The sequence below is a fragment of the Lepidochelys kempii genome, chromosome 9 (genome assembly GCF_965140265.1).
Source record: "Lepidochelys kempii isolate rLepKem1 chromosome 9, rLepKem1.hap2, whole genome shotgun sequence".
NCBI lineage: Eukaryota > Metazoa > Chordata > Testudines > Cheloniidae > Lepidochelys > Lepidochelys kempii.
In genome coordinates, this window is record NC_133264.1 from 59,541,211 (window position 1) to 59,563,475 (window position 22,265).

General features: G+C 58.4%; 1 protein-coding gene and 1 long non-coding RNA gene across 3 annotated transcripts in view; one reads left to right on the top strand and one right to left on the bottom strand.

Annotated features, from left to right (window-relative positions):
- The first annotated feature begins 401 nt into the window (after nt 1-401).
- Nucleotides 402-10,240, top strand: LOC140917536 (uncharacterized). Its single transcript, XR_012160883.1, has 3 exons — nt 402-498; nt 2,659-2,823; nt 8,243-10,240. It is a non-coding gene; the product is annotated as an uncharacterized lncRNA (long non-coding RNA).
- A 1,180-nt stretch (nt 10,241-11,420) lies between these two features.
- The window catches only part of TSC22D3 (TSC22 domain family member 3), a 51,220-nt gene continuing 40,375 nt past the window's right edge, over nt 11,421-22,265 (bottom strand). Inside the window, exons 1-3 of one of the 2 annotated variants that reach the window (XM_073360609.1) lie at nt 13,780-14,083; nt 13,599-13,650; nt 11,421-12,701 (exon numbers count right to left, since the gene is read on the bottom strand). In XM_073360609.1, the coding sequence (XP_073216710.1) occupies nt 12,456-12,701; nt 13,599-13,650; nt 13,780-13,901 (420 nt within the window). In that variant the 5' untranslated portion in view covers nt 13,902-14,083 and the 3' untranslated portion in view covers nt 11,421-12,455. Of the gene's footprint in view, nt 12,702-13,598; nt 13,651-13,779; nt 14,084-22,265 lie in introns of those variants that run through there. The other variant, XM_073360608.1, reaches the window with a different exon arrangement.

The window sequence follows — 22,265 nt, forward strand, 5'->3', positions numbered from 1 at the left end:
ACCACCTGACTGCCCCCCTCAGAACTCCTGACCCATCCAACCCCCCTGCTCCCTGTCCACTGACTGCCCCCTCCCAGGACCTCCACCCCATCTGTCCCCCCAGGACCCCACCCTCTGTCCAACCCCCCTGCTCCCTGTCCCCTGACTGCCCTGACCCCTGTCCACACCCCCATTCCCCTGACAGCGCCCCCCAGGACTCCCACGCCTATCCAACCCCCTCTGTTCCCTGTCCCCTGACTGCCCCCCTGCCCCAGAACCTCTGCCCCATCCAACCGCCCCCTGCTCTCTGTCCCCTGACTGCCCCCTGGAACTCCCTGTCCCTTATGCAACCCCCACCTACCCTCCCACTTGCTCACTCACTCGCTCACTCCCCCCTCACCCACTTACCAAGCCGCTCAGAGCAGCAGGAGCTCACAGCCCCGCTGCCTGTCTGGAGGCAGCCACTCTGCCATGCTTCATGGCAGGAGTGGCGGGCCAGAGCGCTGGTGGCGTGGCAAGGTGAGGCTGCAGGGCAGGGGAGGCAGCAGGGGAGGGGCCAGGGGCTAACCTCCCCGGATGGGAGCTCAAGGGCTGGGCAGGATGGTCTCGCGGACCGTAGTTTGCCCACCTCTACTCTGGGAGGTAGTTTGGGTGCTGGGTGCAGGCTCTGGGCTGGGGCAGGGGGTGGGAGTGGAAGAGGGGGTGAGGGGTGCACGCTGTGGGAGGGAGTTTGGGGGTGAGAGAAGGTGCGGGGGGTGGAGGTGCAGGAGGAAATTTGGGGGTCGGAGGGTGTGTGGGGGGAGGGGCTGTGGGTGCAGGCTCTGGAAGTGATTGGGAGTTCGGTGCTGACCTGGAGCACCCCCCAGCAGTGCTCCTGCAGGGGCGTTCAGGGTGGGGGCAGCGCGCAGCGGCACAGCCCCCCCTGGGCTGCAAGGACGTGCCGGCAATAATGTGGAACATGCATGCAGGAAGCCGCTCAGCCCCGCTGCACTGCCGGGGGGGGCGGGAACCCCCGGGCTCTTTTAAATAGCCCAGGGGTGGCAGGCAGGGCCAGGGGACGTGCGTGTGAGTGGGGGGGTCAGGCGGACCCCTGGGCCAGGAATATTCCTGGTGCCCGGGCACCACGGGCCCATAGAACTCGCCACCCATGCTGCCAGGGTCTCCCCCACCCTGTTAAATATCACAGTGTGCCAGGAGCAGGTTCAGGCCGAGCTGCTCCCTGCTCCTGCCACTGGTTGCTGCTGAACCTGCCCCCTGGTCCTGGGGATGTTCTGTGGGCTGCTGGGCCTCACAGCCTGGGGTACCCGGGTAGGGAAGGGGCTATATCCAGGGCCCTGGGATGGGCAGAACCCCTAGCATGTCCCAGGCCCCTCCCTGTTGTTCTCCTGCCCACACGGTACGATAGGGTCTGTAGCTGCTAGCCTGGCTGGGGTCCTGCTCTGGCTCCTGTGTTCACGAACCCCTGGGCTCTCTTCAAGCATTCCTTAGGGCGCAGCCAAGTCCTGCTCAGCACCAACGGCCCCCCCAGCTCTGTCTGTGCCCGTCCAGCCCGACCTGCAGCCTCACTGCTATTCTAGCCCTGGGCTCCCTCAGCACTGCCCCTCACTCCTGACCCACAGCTCCCCTGCTATGCCAGTCCTGGCCCCACCCCTCCCCCTACACTAGCACCTGCCCTTCCAAAGTGCCCGAGCGCTGGCCCAGGGTCCTGCCCTGGCTCCGGCTGGGGGAGTTGCGGGGGGTGGTGAGGGGCTGAGCTTGGCTACTGCCTTTCAAGAGCTCTCAGGGCATCAGTCTGTCCAAGGAGCTCTCCTCCTGCTCAGGCTGAGGGGTAGAGGAATGGGCCCCTTCCCACCATGGAGCCAACCCTGAGCCAGAATCCCCGGAGCAGGGTCAGAGCTGGGTTTGGCTGGAAACACAGCCCTTCGAGACCCCATCAAGGAAGCTGTCTGGAGAGCAGGCATGGAGCTTGTGCCAGCATTCCACCCCAAATGTGCCAACTGTGTGCCCAGCCCGCAGCCCTCCCCTAGAGGTGGCTGCATTTCACTGGTGGCAGAGGAGATGCCCTGTACATCATGGGCCTGATCCCCACTTGTCTTGACCCTTGCCCTGCCCTTTGTTGTCATTCACACCCGTGTGAGGTGGGTGTGACATGCTGGCCCTGGGGTGAGCGGGACATCCTGGCATGGGAGCACTGGGGGAGTGCCTGCAGGGAGAATCCAGCACTTGGAGCATTGTAAAGTGGCAAGACAGGGACGGATGTCTGCGAGTGCAGGGGCTGGGGGAGTGGGAGGGTGTCCCAACAACCCAACCTAGCTCCTTCCAGCTCCCTCGCCCATGCCTTGAGCCAGGAAGAGCAGCCAGCCTGGTGTTCCACGTGGGTGGCACCCTCATGGGGAGACATGTGCAGCCAGCAGGAAGGGTGGTTGATATGCCAGGCGCCACGCCTGGTGCCATGTTACGTCACGCCTGGAAAATCTCACGCCAATGCTGCGGGTATTTCTTGTTTCCACAAACAAGCCACATCAGATGCAGCTGCTTCACCCCTGGGGGCCTGGACACAGCCAGGACACTGAGCAAAGGCCGGGTCCCCAGCAGGAGCTGTGCAGCAGGGCTGGGAGCGCAGTCGCAGGCTGCACTGGCTTAGGCATCCGCCTTAGTGAACTCGTTTCCTGTTGCCAGCCCTGGTGGTGTTCCTGGGCCAGCTGCCAGCGCTAGGCTACACACAGGCGGCACCCTCATGTGGGGACATGTGCAGCCAGCAGGAGAGTGACGGGATTGCTGCGCCATGGGCCATTGGCTGGCACCGAGTCATGCCACGCCTGGAAAATAGCAACCAAGCTGCAAGTATGTGTTCTCACAAACAAGCCGTTTCTGAGAATCCAGATACGGCAGATTAACCCTTCGGGGCCTGGACGCTGCCTGGGTACTGGGAGGGACAGGTGGCTGCAGCCTGGGCTGGTAAATGACACAGGGACAGCCATTAACCCTACCTAGCCTAGTGTGCCAGGACAGCGCGGTCCCTTGGTAACAGGGCAGATGTCATTTTGGGGACTACAGACAGATGTCTCCAATGGCTCTGTGAATGGGACAGTGGGGGGCGGGAGCAGAACGCAAAGTCCCTGACACATGTAGGCAGTCCTGGCCCCCTGCAGGCTGGTAAGGCCAATGCCCAGAGCGCGAGCTGGGAGCTGGGCAGTGCCGCCTGGGCCAGGGGGTGATGCTCAGGGCAGAGGGCACTGCCCATGGCGTGGAGGGCTGCCCTGCCTGGCCCCTGCGCTTTGGCCACTGCTCAGCTCTGAAAACCCATCCGTTTTGCCCGTGGCCTGCTGTGGTGAGCCAGAGCCGACGGCTGAGCCGGGGCTAGCTGCCATGCTCAGCTACGCACACCTGCATGTGGGCACACGTGCAGCCAGCAGGAGGGCCATCTGCTCCGTGGGCCATGCACCATTGGCTGGAGCCACATCATGCCAGGCTGGAGAACATTGCCCAGGCTCTGGGTATCTTGTGTTTTCTAAATCAAGCCACTTCTGAGCATCCCCAAGCCGGCAGGTAAACCCTTCGTGGCCTGCTGATATCCCAGCCTCTGTGGAGAGCAGCACTAAACCACCAGAGCCCAAGGTCTCCAGGGGACATTCTGGGGAGAGGGCAGAAAGGGGCGGGAAACCGGGCTGGGCAGGCACAGGCGGGAAGAGCCTTGCAGCACTACAGAGACACACCCCCTGCAGGCTGCTCTGCTGGAGCCATCCCCTGGGGTGAGCAGATCCCCCCACAGACCCCCCCACCGCCCCCGATGCTCCCCTGAGGCCACTCAAAGATAAGTGTGATCTGGGGCAGGCTGACAGCCCTGGGGCCAGCCTGGGCAGCCTTGTAGTCCATGTTGTGCCAAGCCTCTGCCCCCTCCCGCGCAGCCCTGGGGCTGTGGGCTAGCGCTCCATCTGTGGAGGGCAGGGCCACGCTAGACCCTGGATCAGTGCTGCTGCCTCTGAGAGCCTGGCAGCCGCTTACCCATCTCCTGCCATGCAGTGAAGCAGCAGCCGCATTGCTGGGGCTGAGCCAGGAGCGCTGTGCAGCGGGGCTGGGCAGAGCTGCCAGCCACATGGGGGACACGCGCAGGCAGCAGCAGGGCAGGGTCAGGCAGTGTCAGGCCAGGCAGCTGGTTGGGCTCAGCTGGAAATACCAGTGAGGGCATTCCTGGGGCTGTCCTGTCCTGCCAGCACCTGCCTGGTGATGCTGCTGCCCTGGGAACACCCAGCAGGGAAGGGACTCAGGACCGGCAGTCAGAGGAACAGCTAGTGCAGAGGGCATGGAGGGTGGGAGGGACACACAGGGTGCAGGAAGGGGTTGGGGGCACAGGCAGCAGTGGGGTAAAGAAGTGAGTGCTGGGAGATGGAGAGAAGTCTGATGGGGTGAGTGTGGTGACTGAACTGATCCCCCAAACCATATGGCTTCACTGTAGGGGGCTGTATGTGAGTGGATGGACAGACAGACAGACAGCGGGGGGTGGAGGGGTTAGCAATGGACAGTTGGACAGTTGAAGAGTATGGATGGACAGATGGACAGCATGTGTGTGTGGATGGACAGATGGACAGTGTGTGTGTGTAGATGGACAGATGGACAGTGTGGGGGTGGATGGACAGACGGACAGTGTGTGGATGGACAGACGGAGAATCTCGAGGTCATGGAGACACGAGGGGGGGCTGGTTACAGTCTCAGGCTGGGAGGGCGCCACAACCCCTCCAGAACGTGCCATGTTCCCCAACCGGCCAGGCTGGCCAAGCGAGCAGCACGACTCCAGGATGCAGATCCCAGGCCTGAGCCCCAGCCCATGCTCCTGTTGGTTCAGGGGCTTTCCACAGCCCCCACAAAACAATGCACCTCCGGCTTAGCACCCCTCTTTGTGCACAGTGCGAGTACCAGCGTGTGTGTGCTGGCAGCAGTGGAGGCGGGGATGCACCAGCCCGGGGGCAGCAGGGGAGAGGCTGCATTGGCGTGTGGCACCTGGGTGCTGCAGAGCCATGAGCAGTGGCGGGTGGGGAGTGTCCCCTCCAAATCCGCAGCGAGCGCAGCTCCCCTCCCCAATGCCCGCGGCTGGGCCTGGGTTTGTCTGTTTGCGCAGCATTGCCCAGGGAACTAATGATCTTGGAGCTCTGTGGCTCTTCTGCCACTTCCCCTCCTGGCATCACTGACTCCCCAGGGCTGGCTCTGAAACCTCCCCGGGCCCAGCTGTGCTGGATGTGGCATCAGAGCCCAACAGCAACAGGAGAGGGGATGCCAGGTGCCAGCAAGAGCCCAGCCACCTACCAGCGCCCCCAGGCCTGGGCACTGCCAGCCCCACAGGTGAATCCCCAGCCAGCCTCGGAAATGCAGCCTCTGCTTATAACAATGGATGTAATTCTAACTCCTAGTGCCCACCCAGCCCTGGGCACCCCCGAGCTCTGCCGATGCCCCTCAACCTCTCTGCTATCCCCGCGCTGGGCTCCACACAGCTCTAGCCTCTGCTGGTGCCCCTCAGTCCTGGCCCACAGCCCACCCCTAGTCTAGCCTTGGGCCTTGCCCAAGCTATGACTGACACCCTCTGCACCCCCACTGTGCTGTGTTTTTGCATTAGAAACTGTCTGCAAGGGACTCTCTAGGCCCACTTGCCCCTGTGCTGCATTGCGCTCAGCCCTCAGGCAGTGCCCAGCATGCATGACTGGCATTCATGAGCCAGGGGCTCTACGGTTCCCTGCCATTGGACCCCTCACCTTTGGGGCATCTGTAAATTGCCTGACCTGGGGCTGGGCTGTCAGCCTCCAGCCTGAGCAGGGCTGTGCTGGCTCCTGCACCTCGGGATGGGGGGTGACAGCACTCAGGCATGAACAGGGAAAGGGGAACATGGGATTGGCTGGAAGGCAAAGCCACCTCTGTCCCGCAGCGTGAGTGGAAGGGGAGCCTGCCCGGACATGCAGGGCTGGCTGCTCACCAGCTGCTTGGGGAGCACCATCCCCACTGTGTTGGGTCCTCCATTTGCAGCTGCATTGTCCAGCACCTCCTGCCAGGTGCAGGGCTGAGCATGTGCTGCCTCCCAGCGCCATGCACTTCGAGGGGCTGCAGGCCTGGAGCCAGGGGACTGGGAAGCTGGGAGCCAGGAGAGTTTAGCTGGGGGGCTCAGCCTGGCTATGGGCCCTGGTAACAAAGCCAGCTGGAGCCGGGGACACTCTGAGCCGTGGGAGCTAGTGTGGCCTGCCACCATCACTACATGCAGGCTGGCCGAGAATCAGGAGTGACACACCCACCTGGGATGTCTGTGAGACCCCCCCTGGGGCACCTGCAAACCCAGCTCCAGCAGGCACAGCCTGTCTCGCCCATGTGCTGAGCCCAAGGGCAGGAGGACGCATGAGCCACATGCCTGCAACTCTTCATCAGCCACTCGCTAGGGCGAGCACAACCAGGGTTCAAGCCTCGTGGGGCATTTCAGGGGGTGTTTCCCATGGGGCTGCAACTCCCACCTGCGTTACGCCTCCCACCCTTACAGTCACTCTGTTGTGGAGGGGACATCAGACCCGGGCAAAATCATGGCAAAGCTGATATAGGATTCAATCGAAAAAGCCTTAAGGCTGGACCAGGGTTTTGCGGCGACTTGTCAAACCAACCTGCTGTCTGTCTAGGGTGCATTCGGACCATGTAGCTGGACTAGACCTTTGTAATGCATTTGATTTAGTACTGCACAATGGTCAGCTTACAAAATGATCATTGCAAGTTTGCCCTAAACCCATGTGGGGTAGTGATTAAGAACTAGGGACCTGACAGATCTCACCATGTAGTTCTTGCTGCAGAGCCATCATGAACTAGGGTGTTGAAGTGGGGCACATAGGGCTCCATTCTGTGTTCGGTGTGTTCAGTGCCAACATGGGCCATTTGCAGCTGAAATGAAGCTGGGCAGCGCAGTAATGAGCACTGAGTCACATAGCAGGTGCAGGATCACTGGGAAGCTGGGCCCAGTCAAACAAAATGCAACGCCAAGTCATGCACCAAGGAGCGCAGGCTGCACCCCTAGGCTGGGGACCAGGAGAGCAGTGACGGGGAAGGATTTAGGGGACCTAGTGGACAAGCACCCGCACACAAACTCCTAATGCAACACTGTGGCAGGAAAAGGGCTCGCGCCCTGAGGGCCTAGGGGAGTAGCGCATAGGCGTTGGGAGGTGACCCCCCCGGGGAGCAGCAGAGCACCCCCTGGTTCTTTCTGCTTGTCATTCCCTGGGAAGCTCGCCCTCTACCCCAACCCAGCCTCACCACCCCATGCCTTGCCTCTTTCCATGACCCATCGCTCCAGGTGTCCCCGCAGCCAAGCCCCACTGAGCACAGAGGTGGCCGTGCCTGCATTTGTTACCCTGGAGCCGCTCTCCTGAAGGTGCCCAAAGCATTCCCTCCAGCCCTGCGGGGACGGCTGCCACTGGCTGCACAGACAGCTGCAGCCTCTGGGCACCACGTGCGGCTGCAGCCTGGCAGGTCCCCGTGTGCATGGCGCAGGGGGCTTGGCTCAGCATGGACGGGGGTAGAGTGCAGAAGGGGGCAACTGGGTGACAGTCTGGCAGGATGCTGCAGCCCAGTCCTGCCCTGGAGTGATGCCAGTGCGGAGTCCCAGGCCTCTAAGCAGGAGTGAGGGTGGGTGGGGATGGGATCGAACAGACCTGGCTAAGCAGAGCCGTCTTGACCCTGAAGCTGAGAGCAGCTGTGGGGGAAGGTGGCTGGGGCTGGAAAGCCCCTTTCTGGGCAGCTCCCTGGGCAGCGTGGTAGGTGCCAGCTGGTCATGGGCTGGGAAGTTGGGCAGCGGGTGGAGGGGGAGTGGTGGGCACCACACTGCTAAGCCAGCCCACTGCAGGGCCTGGGGCACTGTCGCCCCAGGTAGGTCAGAGGCTGCACTGGAGGCTGAGGTGCTGGGAACAGAAGAAGTGGGGTCAGCATCTTTGCCAGGTGCCCTTCCCCCGCTGGGGACTGAAGGGAAGGGGTGCTTTGGCTGTTGGGGGGTGGGCTCTGGAAATGGCAAAGCCCTGGCTGCTCATTTGGCACCCAGGGGCCAGGACAGGGTTGTTCCCTGGTGGATAGGATCCCTCAGAGCTTGCCCAGGGGTGCGCCTCCCAATCAGCCTGAGTCGCAGTGCATCCTGATCCCTGCACCCCCTTGTATCCCCAGATTGCTGCCCTCCCTGGGCTCCTGGCTCCAGCACAGGGACAGTCCAGCCCTTTCCAACCTGCACACAATGGTCTTTTTGCTTTCTTCCCAGCAGGACCCATCCTGGCATGGCTCCCCCAGGTTCATCCCAGCAACATCCACTGATGATCACAGCTAGAGAGGAGCACCGATAAGGGATGATAGGGGGACATTCTTCACCCCATAAGAACAGCCATCCTGGGTCAGATCAAAGGTCCATCAAGCCCAGTATCCTGTCCTCTGACAGTGGAAGGTGCCCCAAAGGGAATAAACCGACAGGTTATCATCAAGCGATCCATGTCCTGTCACCCAATCCCAGCTTCTGGCAAACAGGCTAGGGACACCATTCCTGCCCATCCTGACTAATAGCCATTGATGGACCTATCTTCCATGAATCTATCTAGCTCCCTTTTGAACCCCGTTATAATATTGGCCTTCACAACACCCTCTGGCAAGGAGTTCCAGAGGTTGACAGTGCATTGCATGAAAAAATACTTTCTTGTGTTTGTTTTAAACCTGCTACCTACTAATTTCATTTGGTGGCCCCTTGTTCTTGTATTATGAGAAAGCGTAAATAACACTTCCTTTTTTACTTTCTCTATATCACTCATGATTTTATAGACGTCTATCATATTCCCCCTTAGTCGCCTCTTTTCCAGGCTGAAAAGTCCCAGTCTTATTAATCTCTCCTCATACGGAAGCCGATCTATACCCCTAATAATTTCTGTTGCCCTTTTCTGAACCTTTTCCAATTCCAATATATCTTTTTTGAGATGGGGTGACCACATCTGCACGCAGTCTTCAAGGGGTGGGCGTACCATGGATTTATACAGAGGCAACATATTTACTGTCTTATTATCTATCCCTTTCTTAATGATTCCCAACATTCTGTTCGCTTTTTTGACTGCCGCTGCACATTGAGTGGATGTTTTCAGAGAACTATCCGCAATGACTCCAAGATCTCTTTACTGAATGGTAACAGCTAATTTAGACCCCATCATTTTCTATGTATAGTTGGGATTATGTTTTCCAATGTGCATTACTTTGCATTTATCAACATTGAATTTCATCTGCCATTTTGTTGCCCAGTCACCCAGTTTTGAGAGATCCTTTTGTAGCTCTTCTCAGTCTGCTTTGGACTTAACTATCTTGAGTAGTTTTGTATCATCTGCAAATTTTGTTTACCCCTTTTTCCAGATCCTTTATGAATGTTAAATAGGACTGGGCCCAGTACAGATTCCTGGGGGACACCACTATTTACCTCTCTCCATTCTGAAAACTGACCATTTATTCCTACCCTTTGTTTCCTATCTTTTAACTAGTTACTGATCCATGAGAGGACCTTCTCTCTTATCCCATGACTGCTTATTTTGCTTAAGAGCCTTTGGTGAGGGACCTTGTCAAAGGTTTTCTGAAAATCTAAGTACACTATACCCACTGGATCTCCTTTGTTCACATGCTTGTTGACCCCCACAAAGAATTCTAGTAGATTGGTGAGGCATGATTTCCCTTTACAAAAACTATGTTGACTACATCCCAACAAATTGTGTTCATCTATGTATCTGACAATTTTGTTCTTTACAATAGTTTCAACCAATTTGCCCAGTACTGAAGTGAGGCTTACTGGCCTGTAATTGTCGGGATCACCTCTGGAGCCCTTTTTTAAAAATTGGTGTCACATTAGCTATCCTCCAGTCATTTGGTACAGAAGCTGATTTAAATGATAGGTTAGAGACTACAGTCAGTAGTCCTGCAATTTCACATTTGAGTTCCCTCAGAACTCTTGGGTGAATACCATCAGGTCCTGGAGACTTATTACTGTTTAGTTTATCAATTTGTTCCAAAACCTCCTCTAATGACACCTCAATTTGGGACAGTTCCTCAGATCTATCACCCCAAAAGAATGGCTCAGGTTTGGGAATCTCTCTCACATCCTCAACAGTGAAGACCGATGCAAAGAATTAACTTAGTTTCTCCGCAATGGCCTTATCGTCTCCTTTAGCATCTCAATCATCCAGTTGCCCAACTTGCTGTTTAGCAGGCTTTCTGCTTCTGATGTATTTAAAATAAATTTTGCTATTACTTTTGGAGTCTTTGGCTAGCTGTTCTTCAAATTCTTTTTTTGTCTTTCCAATTATATTTTTACACTTCATTTGCCAATGTTTATGTTCTTTTCTATTTTCCTCATTAGGACTTATCTTCCACTTTTTAAAGGGTCCCTTTTTGCCTCTCACTGCTTCTTTTACTTCGTTGTTTTACCCCAGGAGCTGTGACCCTCTCATTGCGCCCTCATACAGCCCCCCTCTCCTCTCCCCAACGCCAGCTCCATGCAGCGCCTGCAGCCCAGCCCAGTGCTCGTCTGGCTTCTGACCGCACCGTCTGAAGGATCTTCCTCCAGGGGCACCAGTCCCCTTCTGTGGGCTTGAAAATCCCTCTCAAACTGGATTTGAACTGTTTGGGAGCCCAGGCCTGGGACAGCAGGGGCTGCGGGTCAGGACTGAGGGGCACTGATAAAGCTGTGTGGGAGCCCAGGGCTGGGACACTAGAGGGTGCAGGTCAGGATTGAGGGGCACCAGCACAGCTATGAATGAGGACTCCAATGCATCCGTGCTCGTCTCTCACTTTCAGTCCCTTTCCAGGCCCCCGTATCTCCCTTTTGTAACAGCCCAGCACCCAATGCCCCTGCACACCTGTCCCCTCCCCCACCACACACTCCAGGCCCCCTTGGCTCACCCCTGCTCTCATCTCGCAGGCTGCAGTGAGGATGGGGCCCCCCTACAAGGCTCTAAGCCTTAGCCCATTAGGCTGAAATGCAGAGGGGGCTGGGATCACTGACTCCCCCACTCACCCCCCCCATCCCCCGACTCAGGGGCTTCACGTTGGAAGCCAGCAGCATCCAGCGCTAAAGGGAGTTTCCAGTGACCGGCTGAAGGCACTGCATCCCATGCTGCATCCCACTGGAGAGCAGCCCAGGAATGTGTGGGTGTGGGCAGGGGGAGCTCCCTGACAGAACCACACCACAAATGTCACCAGCTGGCCTGTATCTGGTCACTGCCCACAGGGGCCAGGGAGTCCCTCCCTGCGCAGCCTGAACCTCAGCCCACATCCCACCAAAGCTTTTGGAGTCCGTCCCCCCCCCATCCATTCCCCTTCCCCACGGGGCACTGATCCTCTCCCATCAACACTGTTCCACCCCCACCCTTCCCACTACCCAGCCCCTCCCCCATTACAAAGACACGCCTCTCTGCATGTATTATCAAAAGTAGAGTTTATTGCCATTTCTAGTTAGATTCACACAGTCATGTTAATGCTCTGACAGTCTAAATCGAGAGTGACGCCCTGTCCCCTCCGCGAGAGCCGTCTCGAGGGGGGGACGCTCACGGAGCAAATAACCTCGGCTCTCGGCCCCGGGCCATCCTGTCCATGGCAGGCGGGTCTCATTGGCATGTTTCATTATAAAATCTCTGCTGTGGGTGTCCTGTGGCCCTGCTCTGGGCGGACTGGGGGACGGGGAATCTCCCTCCTGGAGGGGTCTGTACACAGACCGAGCTATGTATAAAAATCTATCCCACAGCGAGACAGCTCCAGTCACCCATTTCCAAACACCATCCAAGCGGCCCGCCTCCACACTCGGCTGGAATCCCCAGCGGGCCCCAGGCATATAGCTATGGGCAGCAGCATCCATAGAGCCCCCCACGAGCCCCAGGCTTCGGTAGCCATCCCCAGCAGTGGTTGTGTGTATACGTTCCTTAGATGCAGCTAAGGATATAAAGATCCCTGCACTAACGAAACAAAGCTTTCCTTGTAATCCCCAACCTGTGGTGTGCACAAGCCATGCACTGTCCACAGCCGCCAACACAAAGGTGCTGACGAGGTCAGTTTTTGGTTCCTACCCCAGGCCCATTCCAGGGTGGCAGGAGGGGCAGATTTGTATCTCTCCTCAGCAACAACTGGCTTCCTCCAAGGATCAGTCTTTGTCAAGTGCAGCAGGAGCCCTGCTGAACGGTGCAGCAAGGGCACATGACCGGATGTGCAGCCCCTTGCACTCTCACGGACGTGCAAAGAGGCCCCCCATGGGGGTCGTCTGGCTGTGCAGTGTCCCAACATGACACCTCGCTCCTTCAGAGCCAGTCAGTGTCCCAGCAGCTGGGGCAGCGCCCCTGGCACATCTCGTAGCTCTCGCTAGCTTGGGAAGTTCTCCACATGAGATGAGGGAGGAAACAACTTTTAAGGAGATTAAGTAGAAAGAGTTCAGTGGCTCTGCCCACTCCGAGGACAGAGCCACCTTACACCGCAGAGCCCCCGGTGTGCTGGGCCGGGGCAGCTGCCCCGCCCATCTGCTCCTCTGCAGACAGCCCCTCTGCCGGCAGCCGGGACTGGAATTTCTCCAGCTGCTCAGGGCTGGCCAGGGTTTTCAAGAGGCTGTTCTCTCGCTCCAGCTGGGAGTTCTTCTCCACCAGTTCTTTGATCTGCTCCTTGAGGATCTCCACCTCCTCCCTCACGGCATACATCAGGTGGTTTTTCACTAGATCCTAGGAGACAACCAAAGGCAGGGTTACCAAACTATTCCGCCCCAACTCCCAAGCTCAGCCATGGACTCCGGCTGCAGTCCAGGACCAGCTGGGCTCTGTGCTGCCGTCACCAATGCTCAGAGCTAGCCTGAGCTCCCAGCTAAGCCGGCTGAATCCAGCTGTCTGGCTGCAGCAGGGTCAGTGGTTATGGGGCTCTGGCTAAAGGTCTCTCATCAGGCAGGAAGCAGGAGATGCTATTAGCACAGTTTAGCAAGGGGCATGTCTACCAGGGACACTGCACACCGTTCAACATGCAGCAGATTTTGTAACAACTCCCTGGCGCCTTCTGCAGGTCTCTGAGCCCAGCTCTCTGCCCTTCTCAGTAGGGCTCGGCGGCCACACGGGGGCTGGGATCTGCTACCAAGCACACCGTCCCTCTAGCCCAGGGCAAGATCACTGCGCTCTTTCCCCCGCAAGAGGAAAAACAATTTTAGAGTCTGATGTGCCACAGCCCTTGGCATGGCTGGAGTGAAGCCACGGCGCTGAGATAAGAACCTTGTTGCTTTTCCAGCAAGGCCCCTGCCAGCTCCCAGGCACTCTAGGGGAAAGGGGGGTAGGGTGCCGTGTCCTGCCTCTCTGGCTGCAGGGCGCGGGCCTGGGGCTCCGGGACGCCGCCGTGGGTCCCGCCTGCGCTTTGGGATCCCCGACCCGCCTGGCGTGCTGAAGAGGTCAGCGAGCTTCGCTAGCGGCAGACAAAGGCGGGCGTGCGCCCCGCAGCGATCCCGGGGAAGGGGGCAGGCGGGAGCCCTATTGCATCAGCCCAGGGAGCCCTGCCCCTGCCCCGCGGGGTGACCACGTATTGCATCAGCCCAGGGGGCCCTGCCCCTGCGCCGCGGGGTGACCCCAGCCCGTGCTCACCATCGCCTGCTCGATCTTGTTGTCAATCGCCACCACGCTGGCTCCGGAGGCGCTGAAAGACACAAGGCGGCGGCGGCCAGTTAGCAGCGAGCCCGATCCGCAGAGCCCGATCCGCAGCGAGCCCCGCTGCACCCCCCCAGCCCGGCACCCCCCGCGCGGAGCCCCCCAGCCCGGCCCCTACCTGTTGTCCAGCTTGACGGAGACCACGTCCCCGCCGAGGAGCGAGGAGAAGAAGGAGATGGAGAAGTTATGCAGCTGGTACACGGCCACCTCCATGGCGGACTGGTAGAGCTCGGTGCTCATGGCCACGGCGCACAGGGGCAGGGCTAGCGGGCTCTCGCCGCTCGGGATCGGCAGGGCGCTCGGGGGCTGACGGAGCCGACCGCGGGCCGGGCGCAGGGCAAGGGGCGGGCAGGGGCCGGACGAGCGCACAACGACAAGCGCGAGCCGGGCTGAAGCCACCAGTGGGGGCTCTCCGAGCGCCACCACCTTATATAGGAGGCTCCTGCTGGCGTCACATGGTGTCAGGCTGCGGCTGGGTGGGGCGAGGCTGCGGCTCTGCCATGTCCCCGCCCTGAACCCTGGGGCGAGCTCAGGGAGCTTTCCGCGCCCCCCCACCCTTGCAAACAGTGCGTCGGGAGAGGGTATGCGGGGAAGGGGGGTTAACTCCGCCGTGCAGAATTTTCCCTACACACAAGCTCTGGAGAGCTCCGCCCGCTGCAAGGGCTTTGCTAGCAGTCTCGTTCTCTGCTTGAAGCTGCTGTGTGTAGACCCCCGGCGCTATTAACCACCCCCCCCCCGAGGGTTTTACCCCCAATACACACGGATGTTGAGGGTCGTTTTGCACGTTGCAAAACCATTGCATCATTGGACACGCAAGTGTCCGGGATTCCAATACCTGCCCCCCTCCCAGAGATTTCTGCAGCTTCCAATATTTCAGTCAGACCCGGTTCAAGGGGCCCGCTGCAAAGCACACGAACCCGGCCCCGACCCGTCCTCTTGTTGATCGGGAAAATAAAACAGCTTTTCGCCTTTCCCTCCGGGCTTGCAAGCGCGCCAAACCCGGCGGCCAAAGCGAGTGTAAAAATGTGCATGCGAAACAAACCAATTCCCGCTAATAACGCCCGAAGAATGGCAGGCTCGAGGCAGCGCCCAGGAGCTACTACACCCCAGAAGTAGGTCGCTTCTTAACCAGAGTTACATAAGCTTCCACCAAAACATGTTTTGACTTTCGAGTCCAACAGCTTCCAACGGCGCCTGCTGGTGATTCCCTCCCTTCCTCGCGGGCGCAAAGCGACCCCCGGCGGTTGGTAGCTGCATGGGCAGGCCGAAGATGCCTAAGAGGACGAGCCTTAGGAAGATGCTGCTCCCCCAAGGGGATGCAACAGGAGTTATTGCTCCTGTGGGCAGCAGCTTTTGTGCCAGGCTGCTCTGGGCCATACGAGCCAGCGGCGCAGGCTCTGGGCTGCATAAACGGACGAGAGCCTTGGTGGCCACAGTGTGCTCTTGTCACCAGCGTGTTTTCCCCAGGAGCCCCTGAACTGCACATGCAAGAGGGCTGGGTGGGTACCATGACCAGATGGGTACCATGAGTGCCAGAGGAGAGATAGGGTCACTCCTCCTGCAGAACAGACACTTGCATCATGGTGGTGAATCATGGGCTGCACCTGTGTATTGAACACAGGTGTAGGGCTACTAAACCCTGAGCTCCTCCATCTGCCATGCTAAAGTGGGGGACCCACAGGGTAGCATGCTCTGTGCAGATATAGTGTGTAATGTCCTGGCTTTGTGGGTCTGTGTCTGAGAGCACGATGCTGCTATCTAGTGCAGTGGGCCCACACCCAGGATAAGAGGCCTACTACTGCTACTACCACCTGCGTGTCAGCTGGCATGGCTGTGGAGTCGGAGAAGCAGGGTTACGGCTCAGCGGTGTGCGTGTGCATGACATTTACACAGTCTGTCAGCAGTCCCGGGGCTCCTTACACTGCAGGCCCCAATCGGAGCTCTCACTGGAGAGGGGGATATTTATAACACATGTTGCATCCCAGTGTCCTTGCGGGACCCTACCCTCCCAGCAATGCTGAGCAATGGGCTGACTGGGCTCAGAGATGCCAAGCAAGGTACGGTCCCTGCCCCAAGGTACTCGGCCTCTCACCAGACAGCCAGCAATTCTCTGTGAGGTCCCTCGAGCTGGGCCTGCTGGCTGTTTCCAGCCCAGCTTTCGCTAGGAGAGAGGGCTGCTTTTGGCTCAGACCTTTGCATACTTGGATGTGTTTGCTCATGTACTCCATAGTGCTGTGTTAGCTCCCTTCTCTCTGCTCTCTGGCACCCAGCGGCACCGAGTGACCTGAGCAGCAATGGACGAATGCAGCAGCCCATCCTTCCGGGAACGTGCACTCTGCTCCTGGATCTCTGCCCTCCTGGCGCCGAGGGATGCTCCTCTGCTTTCCCTGTTCCACAGCATGCCCAGCCAACAGGAACCGGCCTCCTCGGGCACTCCAGCAAGGCCTCTGTGTGCTAGCACATGGGTGCGTTTTCCTAGAGCGGTTCTGAGTGGCTGATGTCTGAGTGGCTGGGGTATCTGCAGTTCAGAGGAGGGCTGTGCCTCTATCCCCATGTCTGTGGGATCCCCCTAATATAGGGTGACAAGATGTCCCGATTTTATAGGGATAGTCCCAATTTTTGGGTCTTTTTCTTATATAGGCCCCTAATACCCCCCACCCCCTGTCCCAATTTTTCACACTTGCTGTCTGGTCACTCTACCCTAATAGCTCAGAGCAGGCCCCGCGGAGCCAGGCGCTTCACAGACACCCAGGGAGCCAGGGCCAGCCTTCTACTAATAAACTAGAGCTGCCAGCAAGCCTGAGCTGCTCAAGAGCCTGTCCCTACCACAGCCACCAGAGGCCCCCCACAGCCACAGCAGGTCACGAGGAGCGGGAAAGGCAGCAGGGCCGGGGCCACATCTCATGGGTTCAGTAGAGCACCAGACACCCCAGCAGCAGTGCAGTACAGCCCCCACCCCAGTTCACACTCACGTGGGCAGAGGTGGGTGCTGCTGGCTCCCCGGGGAGATAAGCGTCCCCATGGGCAGTGCATGGAGAACCCGGGCGCTATCTCCCTCGTGCGGAGGGGCAACCCTGCAGCTCCTGGACATGGGGACTCCTTATCTGGGTGGCTCAGCCGGTGAGCACAGCCTGCTGGGCCGGTGCGGGTGCTGGCCACTGTTTGGATTCCAGAGGGTGGGGCAGTTATCGGGGTGAAGGCAGCAGGTGTGGACACTGATCTCGGACCCTGCTTGGAGTGGGCCAGGGAGACCAGGTTGTGATTGGGGGCACGGTGCCCTCAGCACCGTGTGGGGTTTGGCAGCCGTCCTCTGCAGAGCTGGGGCAAAAACCAGCTGGCTCTGGCAAAGCCTGGAGACCAGGCCTGATGCAGCTTCCCCACGGCCCAGAGAGCAGACCCTATACTGCTCCAAGGAGAACCCGGCATTCCCCTGACACTCATGCAGCTCTGCCATGGCCCAGAGAGCCACCCCTAACGCTGCCCCCCACCAGCTGACATACAGCCAGAGCATCAGCAAATAGTATGCTCAGAGGGCCTTTGACTCTGCTCTCTGTGCAGCTGCCCTCCAGGGCAGAGCCCTGTGTAAGCTGGGAAGGTGCCTATGGGTCAGCTAAGCCTGGGCCAGGGGGTGTGGGAGCCCAGGCCCAGCACAGGGCTCTCTGCAGTGTGGGTGTGGCTAGGCTGGAAAGCTCTGACAGGCAGCAGGCTGCACGGCAGACGGACTGCCCTGCCCCAGCCTAATCCTCCCTGGAGCAGCCCTGCTGCCGCTGACTGGATTTTTAGTGCCTCCTGGCAGAGCACTGAGACCACCTGGTCTGCCATTCCCCATGAAAGGTATTAACCTCAGGGCACCCACAGCCGGAGAGCTAGGGATTATTCCCAGCTTCTGTGCCCTGCCTCCCTCCACAGGCCAGCACCTGCCATTGGCGCCTCCAGACCCAGCGCTTGGTCACAGTCATTCCCAGATGAACTTGAAAGCTTCAAAGGCAGCCAGGGAAGAGCAGCGAGGCTCCAGGAGCCCAGGTCTCTGCCTCTGAATGAGCTGAGCTGAGGGCACCCAGTGGCTGGTCATGGTGCATTCAAGATGCAGCCTTTCTGGAGGGCAGTCTGGGATGCAGCAGGCTCCAGGATCTGTCTCACTGGCCCCTTCTCCTCCCTGGGGAGCTGCGCACTGACACGGGATGGAATAATCACTTGAACACCTTCCACCCAAGGGTCATGCTACACCTTACGAAGTGGAACTGGGACCATAATCCCAACATTATAAATGGGGAAACTGAGGCACAGAGCAGGGGAGCGATCAAGCAGCAAAGCTGAGAATAGAGCCTGAGTGCCCTGCTCTAAGCAGTGGCAAACACTGCCTCCCAGGACAGGGAATAGAAGCCAGATTTCCAAAGGTCAACCCTTTCTCTCATCACCCAACCACACACCCCTCCCAGAGCTAGGAAAAGAACCCAGGAGTCCTGACTCACAGTACCCTGCTCTAACCATTAGATCCAAGTCAATTCCCAAAGCTAAGAATGGAACCCAGGCCACCTAGACCCCCCTGCTCTTACCACTAGACCACTCTGTCCCTCTCAGATGGACTCCCGTATGCTAATGCATTACCAGGCCATTCAGACAAATGTGAGCACTAATTCTGTCCCTACTAACCCCCAGTGGACACCTTGAACCTGGGGCTGCCTGGATCTAGCCCTTGGACCCCAGCCCCAGGAACGTCCTGGCAGGTCCCGAGCAGCAGAGACATATCATGGCAGGAGAGAGTGGAAGGGATCGTCTGGCCTTCCTGTCACAGATCCCTCCACCACCCTGACAGCACACGTGGGGTCCCATGGCTTTGCTCAGTCTGCACCTGTAAAAGCTCTTGACCCTTGCCAGGTGACCCTGACCCACAGCAGGGGCCTGGGGCCAGGAGATCAAGCTCAGTCCCTTCCCAGCATTCCTGGGTCTCAGCCCTTTGTTACTGAATCTCTGGTCACCCTGGAAGGGATCCTGGCAAGGAAAGGCAGCTGCAAGCCTGGACCTCCCTGGAAGCCAGTGGCACTGCGGAAAACCTGAAGGAGATGGCATTCTCTGTGCTGGGGCTGGCCAGTGGCAGGGGCATCCAAAGAACTGACTGAAATGCCCCATGATGAGAAGAAAAGGCTGGCTCCGGATCTGTTGGGAGCAGCTTCTGGAATCTGTGCATGGGCAGAAATGGCTCAAGGTAAAATCAGAGTGGTCCTGGGGTCAGCAGCCCTCCGAGGGGGGTCAGGGCCGAGCTGCCGCCCTGGATCCTGGGGTAACAGATTGGCCCAGAAGAAACCTGTCCCCTACACACAGGCTGCCCAAGCTCAGTCAAGAAGGACCCCTGGAAGAAGCGGCCTCTGAGGAGAAGGGGCAGGAGGGGCCACCCTGGAGTGAGAGTGGTCCCAGGAGTAGGCCAGGGAAAGGAACTAGGAGGTTCCCAAGAGAAGGAACATGTGACGGAACCAAGAATATCCTGAAAGGAGGAACCAGAGGCTGTTCATCAGGGGAAGGGAGTGGAGCAGCCTAGGGGTCCTGGCCCTCGACGTGGGGCTTGGCCTGGAGTACCCATGGCTGAAGCACCACACAGTATTGGATTGCCCCTGAGATGGGCCTGAACACGGACTGCCTCTGGATATGTTAATCTTGTCATCAATACGTGAGGTCCTGCAGGGTGCTCTAACGCTCAGGTGGGCTGGTTTACACCTGTCTAGACCTGGGTGAGGGGAAACAAGGCAGGGTTTGCATACAGTATCAGGCCTAGACACTAGGTGGCAGGGAGGTGGAGCCGGTGTGCCCACAAGATCCTAAACCTTTAGACGCCGGGACACGGAAACTATTGTGCAAAACTCAGACAGTGCTCATTGGACCATGTGAAATACTGGCCCAGCAAGGAGCTTCTCACGGTGACATGCTTCACATGCATCTAGAAACGCTGACTTGGCTCAAGTGCGATCCATTCCCCAAGCTAAATATGACATGCTCAAAGAAGAAACACAAAATGCTCCACCCTGCCGACAGCTCGAGAGAGAAATTCTGGATGGACCAGGACGATCCGGGTCAGCAGAAGAAACCCAGACACTTGGATCTTCCTGGGACTATCCAGCAGAAATGACCGTATGTGACGAGGTTCTCCACAGAGGTCTCTGTGTCAGACTAGCACACAGAAATGCCGATCAGAGTCCACAACGTTTAATTGGGAAGTGGAAGAACAGACCCAAGATGTCCTATGCTGGCCCGGCAAGAATGCCGCTATTGAAGATAAGGTATCCAAGTGTGAAAGCCATACTCAAGGCAGGAAGCCAAATGCAAAAGAACCAGTGAAACCGCATACAATTTCTGATCACCCTTGGTGCCGAGCTGACGCATATCTATGCACATTAAACAGGAATGATTGCCACTTATTAGAGGACTTCTCTACAGGGATATTTTCATCAACTAGCACCATAAATGGTAAATTCTAACAGATAATGGCTCTCAATCACAGCATATCCTTTTGCTATATCAGTTCTCATCTCTCTTATCCCTCTTCCCCCGCCGCCGCCCAATCAAGCCCTAACCACGCACAGTCAAATAGGTTAGCTGAAAAGGCATGACCAATGTTAACAAAATATTGTTAGGAGTCTCAAGTGACCCGCCCTTAGCACTGTCAGGGGATCGCAGCATGCTGTTCAGAGATGTACAGGCAGAGGAGCACAAATTCAGTGTCCACGTTGCATGTGCTCCTTGAATCAAAGACAATGGCAGGAGTTACCGTGGAGCTCTAGGACAAGAAACCAAGAGAGAAGAAATCCCAAGACAAGAATGCCAGGAAGGAGTGCTGGATTCCAGATACAGGGATGGGCCACCTGCCCATGCACCAGCAAAACTAGCTGTCCCAGGGTCACCTCAATTCTAGGGCCAGGTGGGACCACTGTGATCACTAACTGAGCTCCTGTATAGCACAGTCAGAGGATGTGCCATAAGTACCCGAGGATGAGCCCTGCAGCAGGAACAGAGATAGCTAACCCAAGCCAAGCAGGACTCTGGCTCTCTGCTCCTTGAGATGCCCAGGGTGTTCCTGGTAGCATCCCTGTGCTGGCAGAAATAACCCAGTGACGAGCAGCAAAGAGACTGCAGGCAGCCAATCCCCCTCCACAGGAGATGGTCAGGGATCAGAGGGGGCCTTGGGATCAGAGGCCACTGGGGTTCAGAGATGGGAATCACTGCCAGATGCCCAGAATCCCCCTCTAATCAGTGGGGATCAGCTCATCTCTCCTGCCCTCCACCCTCGTCGGCTCTACTGTGGCATGTTAATAATTGGCTCCATTAGCTCCTGGAGGGCGGGCCGGGTAGGGTCCCCAACTTTCTAGTCACACAAAACTAGGGTTAGGCCTGCCCCTTCCCCAAGGCCCCACCCTGGCCCCAGCCCTTCCCTGAGCCCCACCCCCCACTCACTACATTCCCCATCCCTCAGTGGCTCACTGTCCCCGACCCTCACTCACTTTCACTGGGCTGGGGAGGGGGTTGGGGTGCGGGAAAGGATGAGGCCTCTGGGCTGGGGGTGTTGGCTCTGGGGTAGGGCCAGAAATGAGGGGTTCAGGGTGTGGTAGGGGGCTCCGGGCTGGGGCAGGGAGTTGGGGTGTGGGAGGAGGTGAGGGCTCTGGCTGGAGGTGTAGGCTCTGGGCTGGGGCTGGGAATGAGGGGTTTTGGGTGCAGGAGGGGGCTCTAGGCTGGGGGGTGGTGCCGAGTGATTTGGAGTGCAGGAGGGGGCTGCGTGTTGAGGCAGGGGGTTGGGGTGCAAGAGGGGGTACGAGCTCTGGACTGGGGGTGAGGGCTCTGGGGTGCAGGAGGGTGCTCTGGGTTGTGGGGGGCTCGGCTCAGGACTGGGGCAGGGGATTGGGGCTCGGGGTTGGAGCATGGGCTTATCTCAGGCAGCTCCTGGTCAGCGGCACAGCGTGGGGGCTAAGGAAGGCTGCCTGCCTATCCTGCGCACGCCACGGAAGCTGCCAGCAGGTCTGGGTCCTAGGTGGGGGGGCCCAGGAGGCTCCAGGTGCCGCTCTCACCTGGAGGCACCACCCGCAGGTTAGAGCTGGTGCTTGGGGTGGGGGCAGCGTGTGGAGCCCCGTGGCTAGGAGTTGGAGCTGCTGGCTACTTCGGGGACAGGTAGGGACTAGCCTGCCTTAGCGCCCCAGCACCACTGACCAGACTTTTAACAGCCCAGTCGGCGGTGCTGACCGGAGCCGCCAAGGTCCCTTTTTGACATGGTGTTCCAGTCGAAAACCGGACACCTGGACACCCTAGTTCAGGCTGATGTTCTGGTTTGGTTGTATGTGATCTGAAAGCAGAAGGGAAGAAGTAAAGCTGCTGGAGCCTGTGCACTGCCCTTGCCCCTCACAGGGGACTGACCTCTGAAACCCCGGCCTGCACTGTCTCCTCCAGTATTCCTGGGGTCCAGGCCTCTTCTATGATCCCTCCTTAGCCTTGCTTTGGTGTGGGGGCAGGGCCCACCACAGCACCTGGGGGGTGAGGCAAGGAGAATGCATGGGCATTTATAGGTCTATCTACACTGCAATGTGAGCCTTGGGTTAGTAGAACTCGAGTTGACAGACCCTGGGT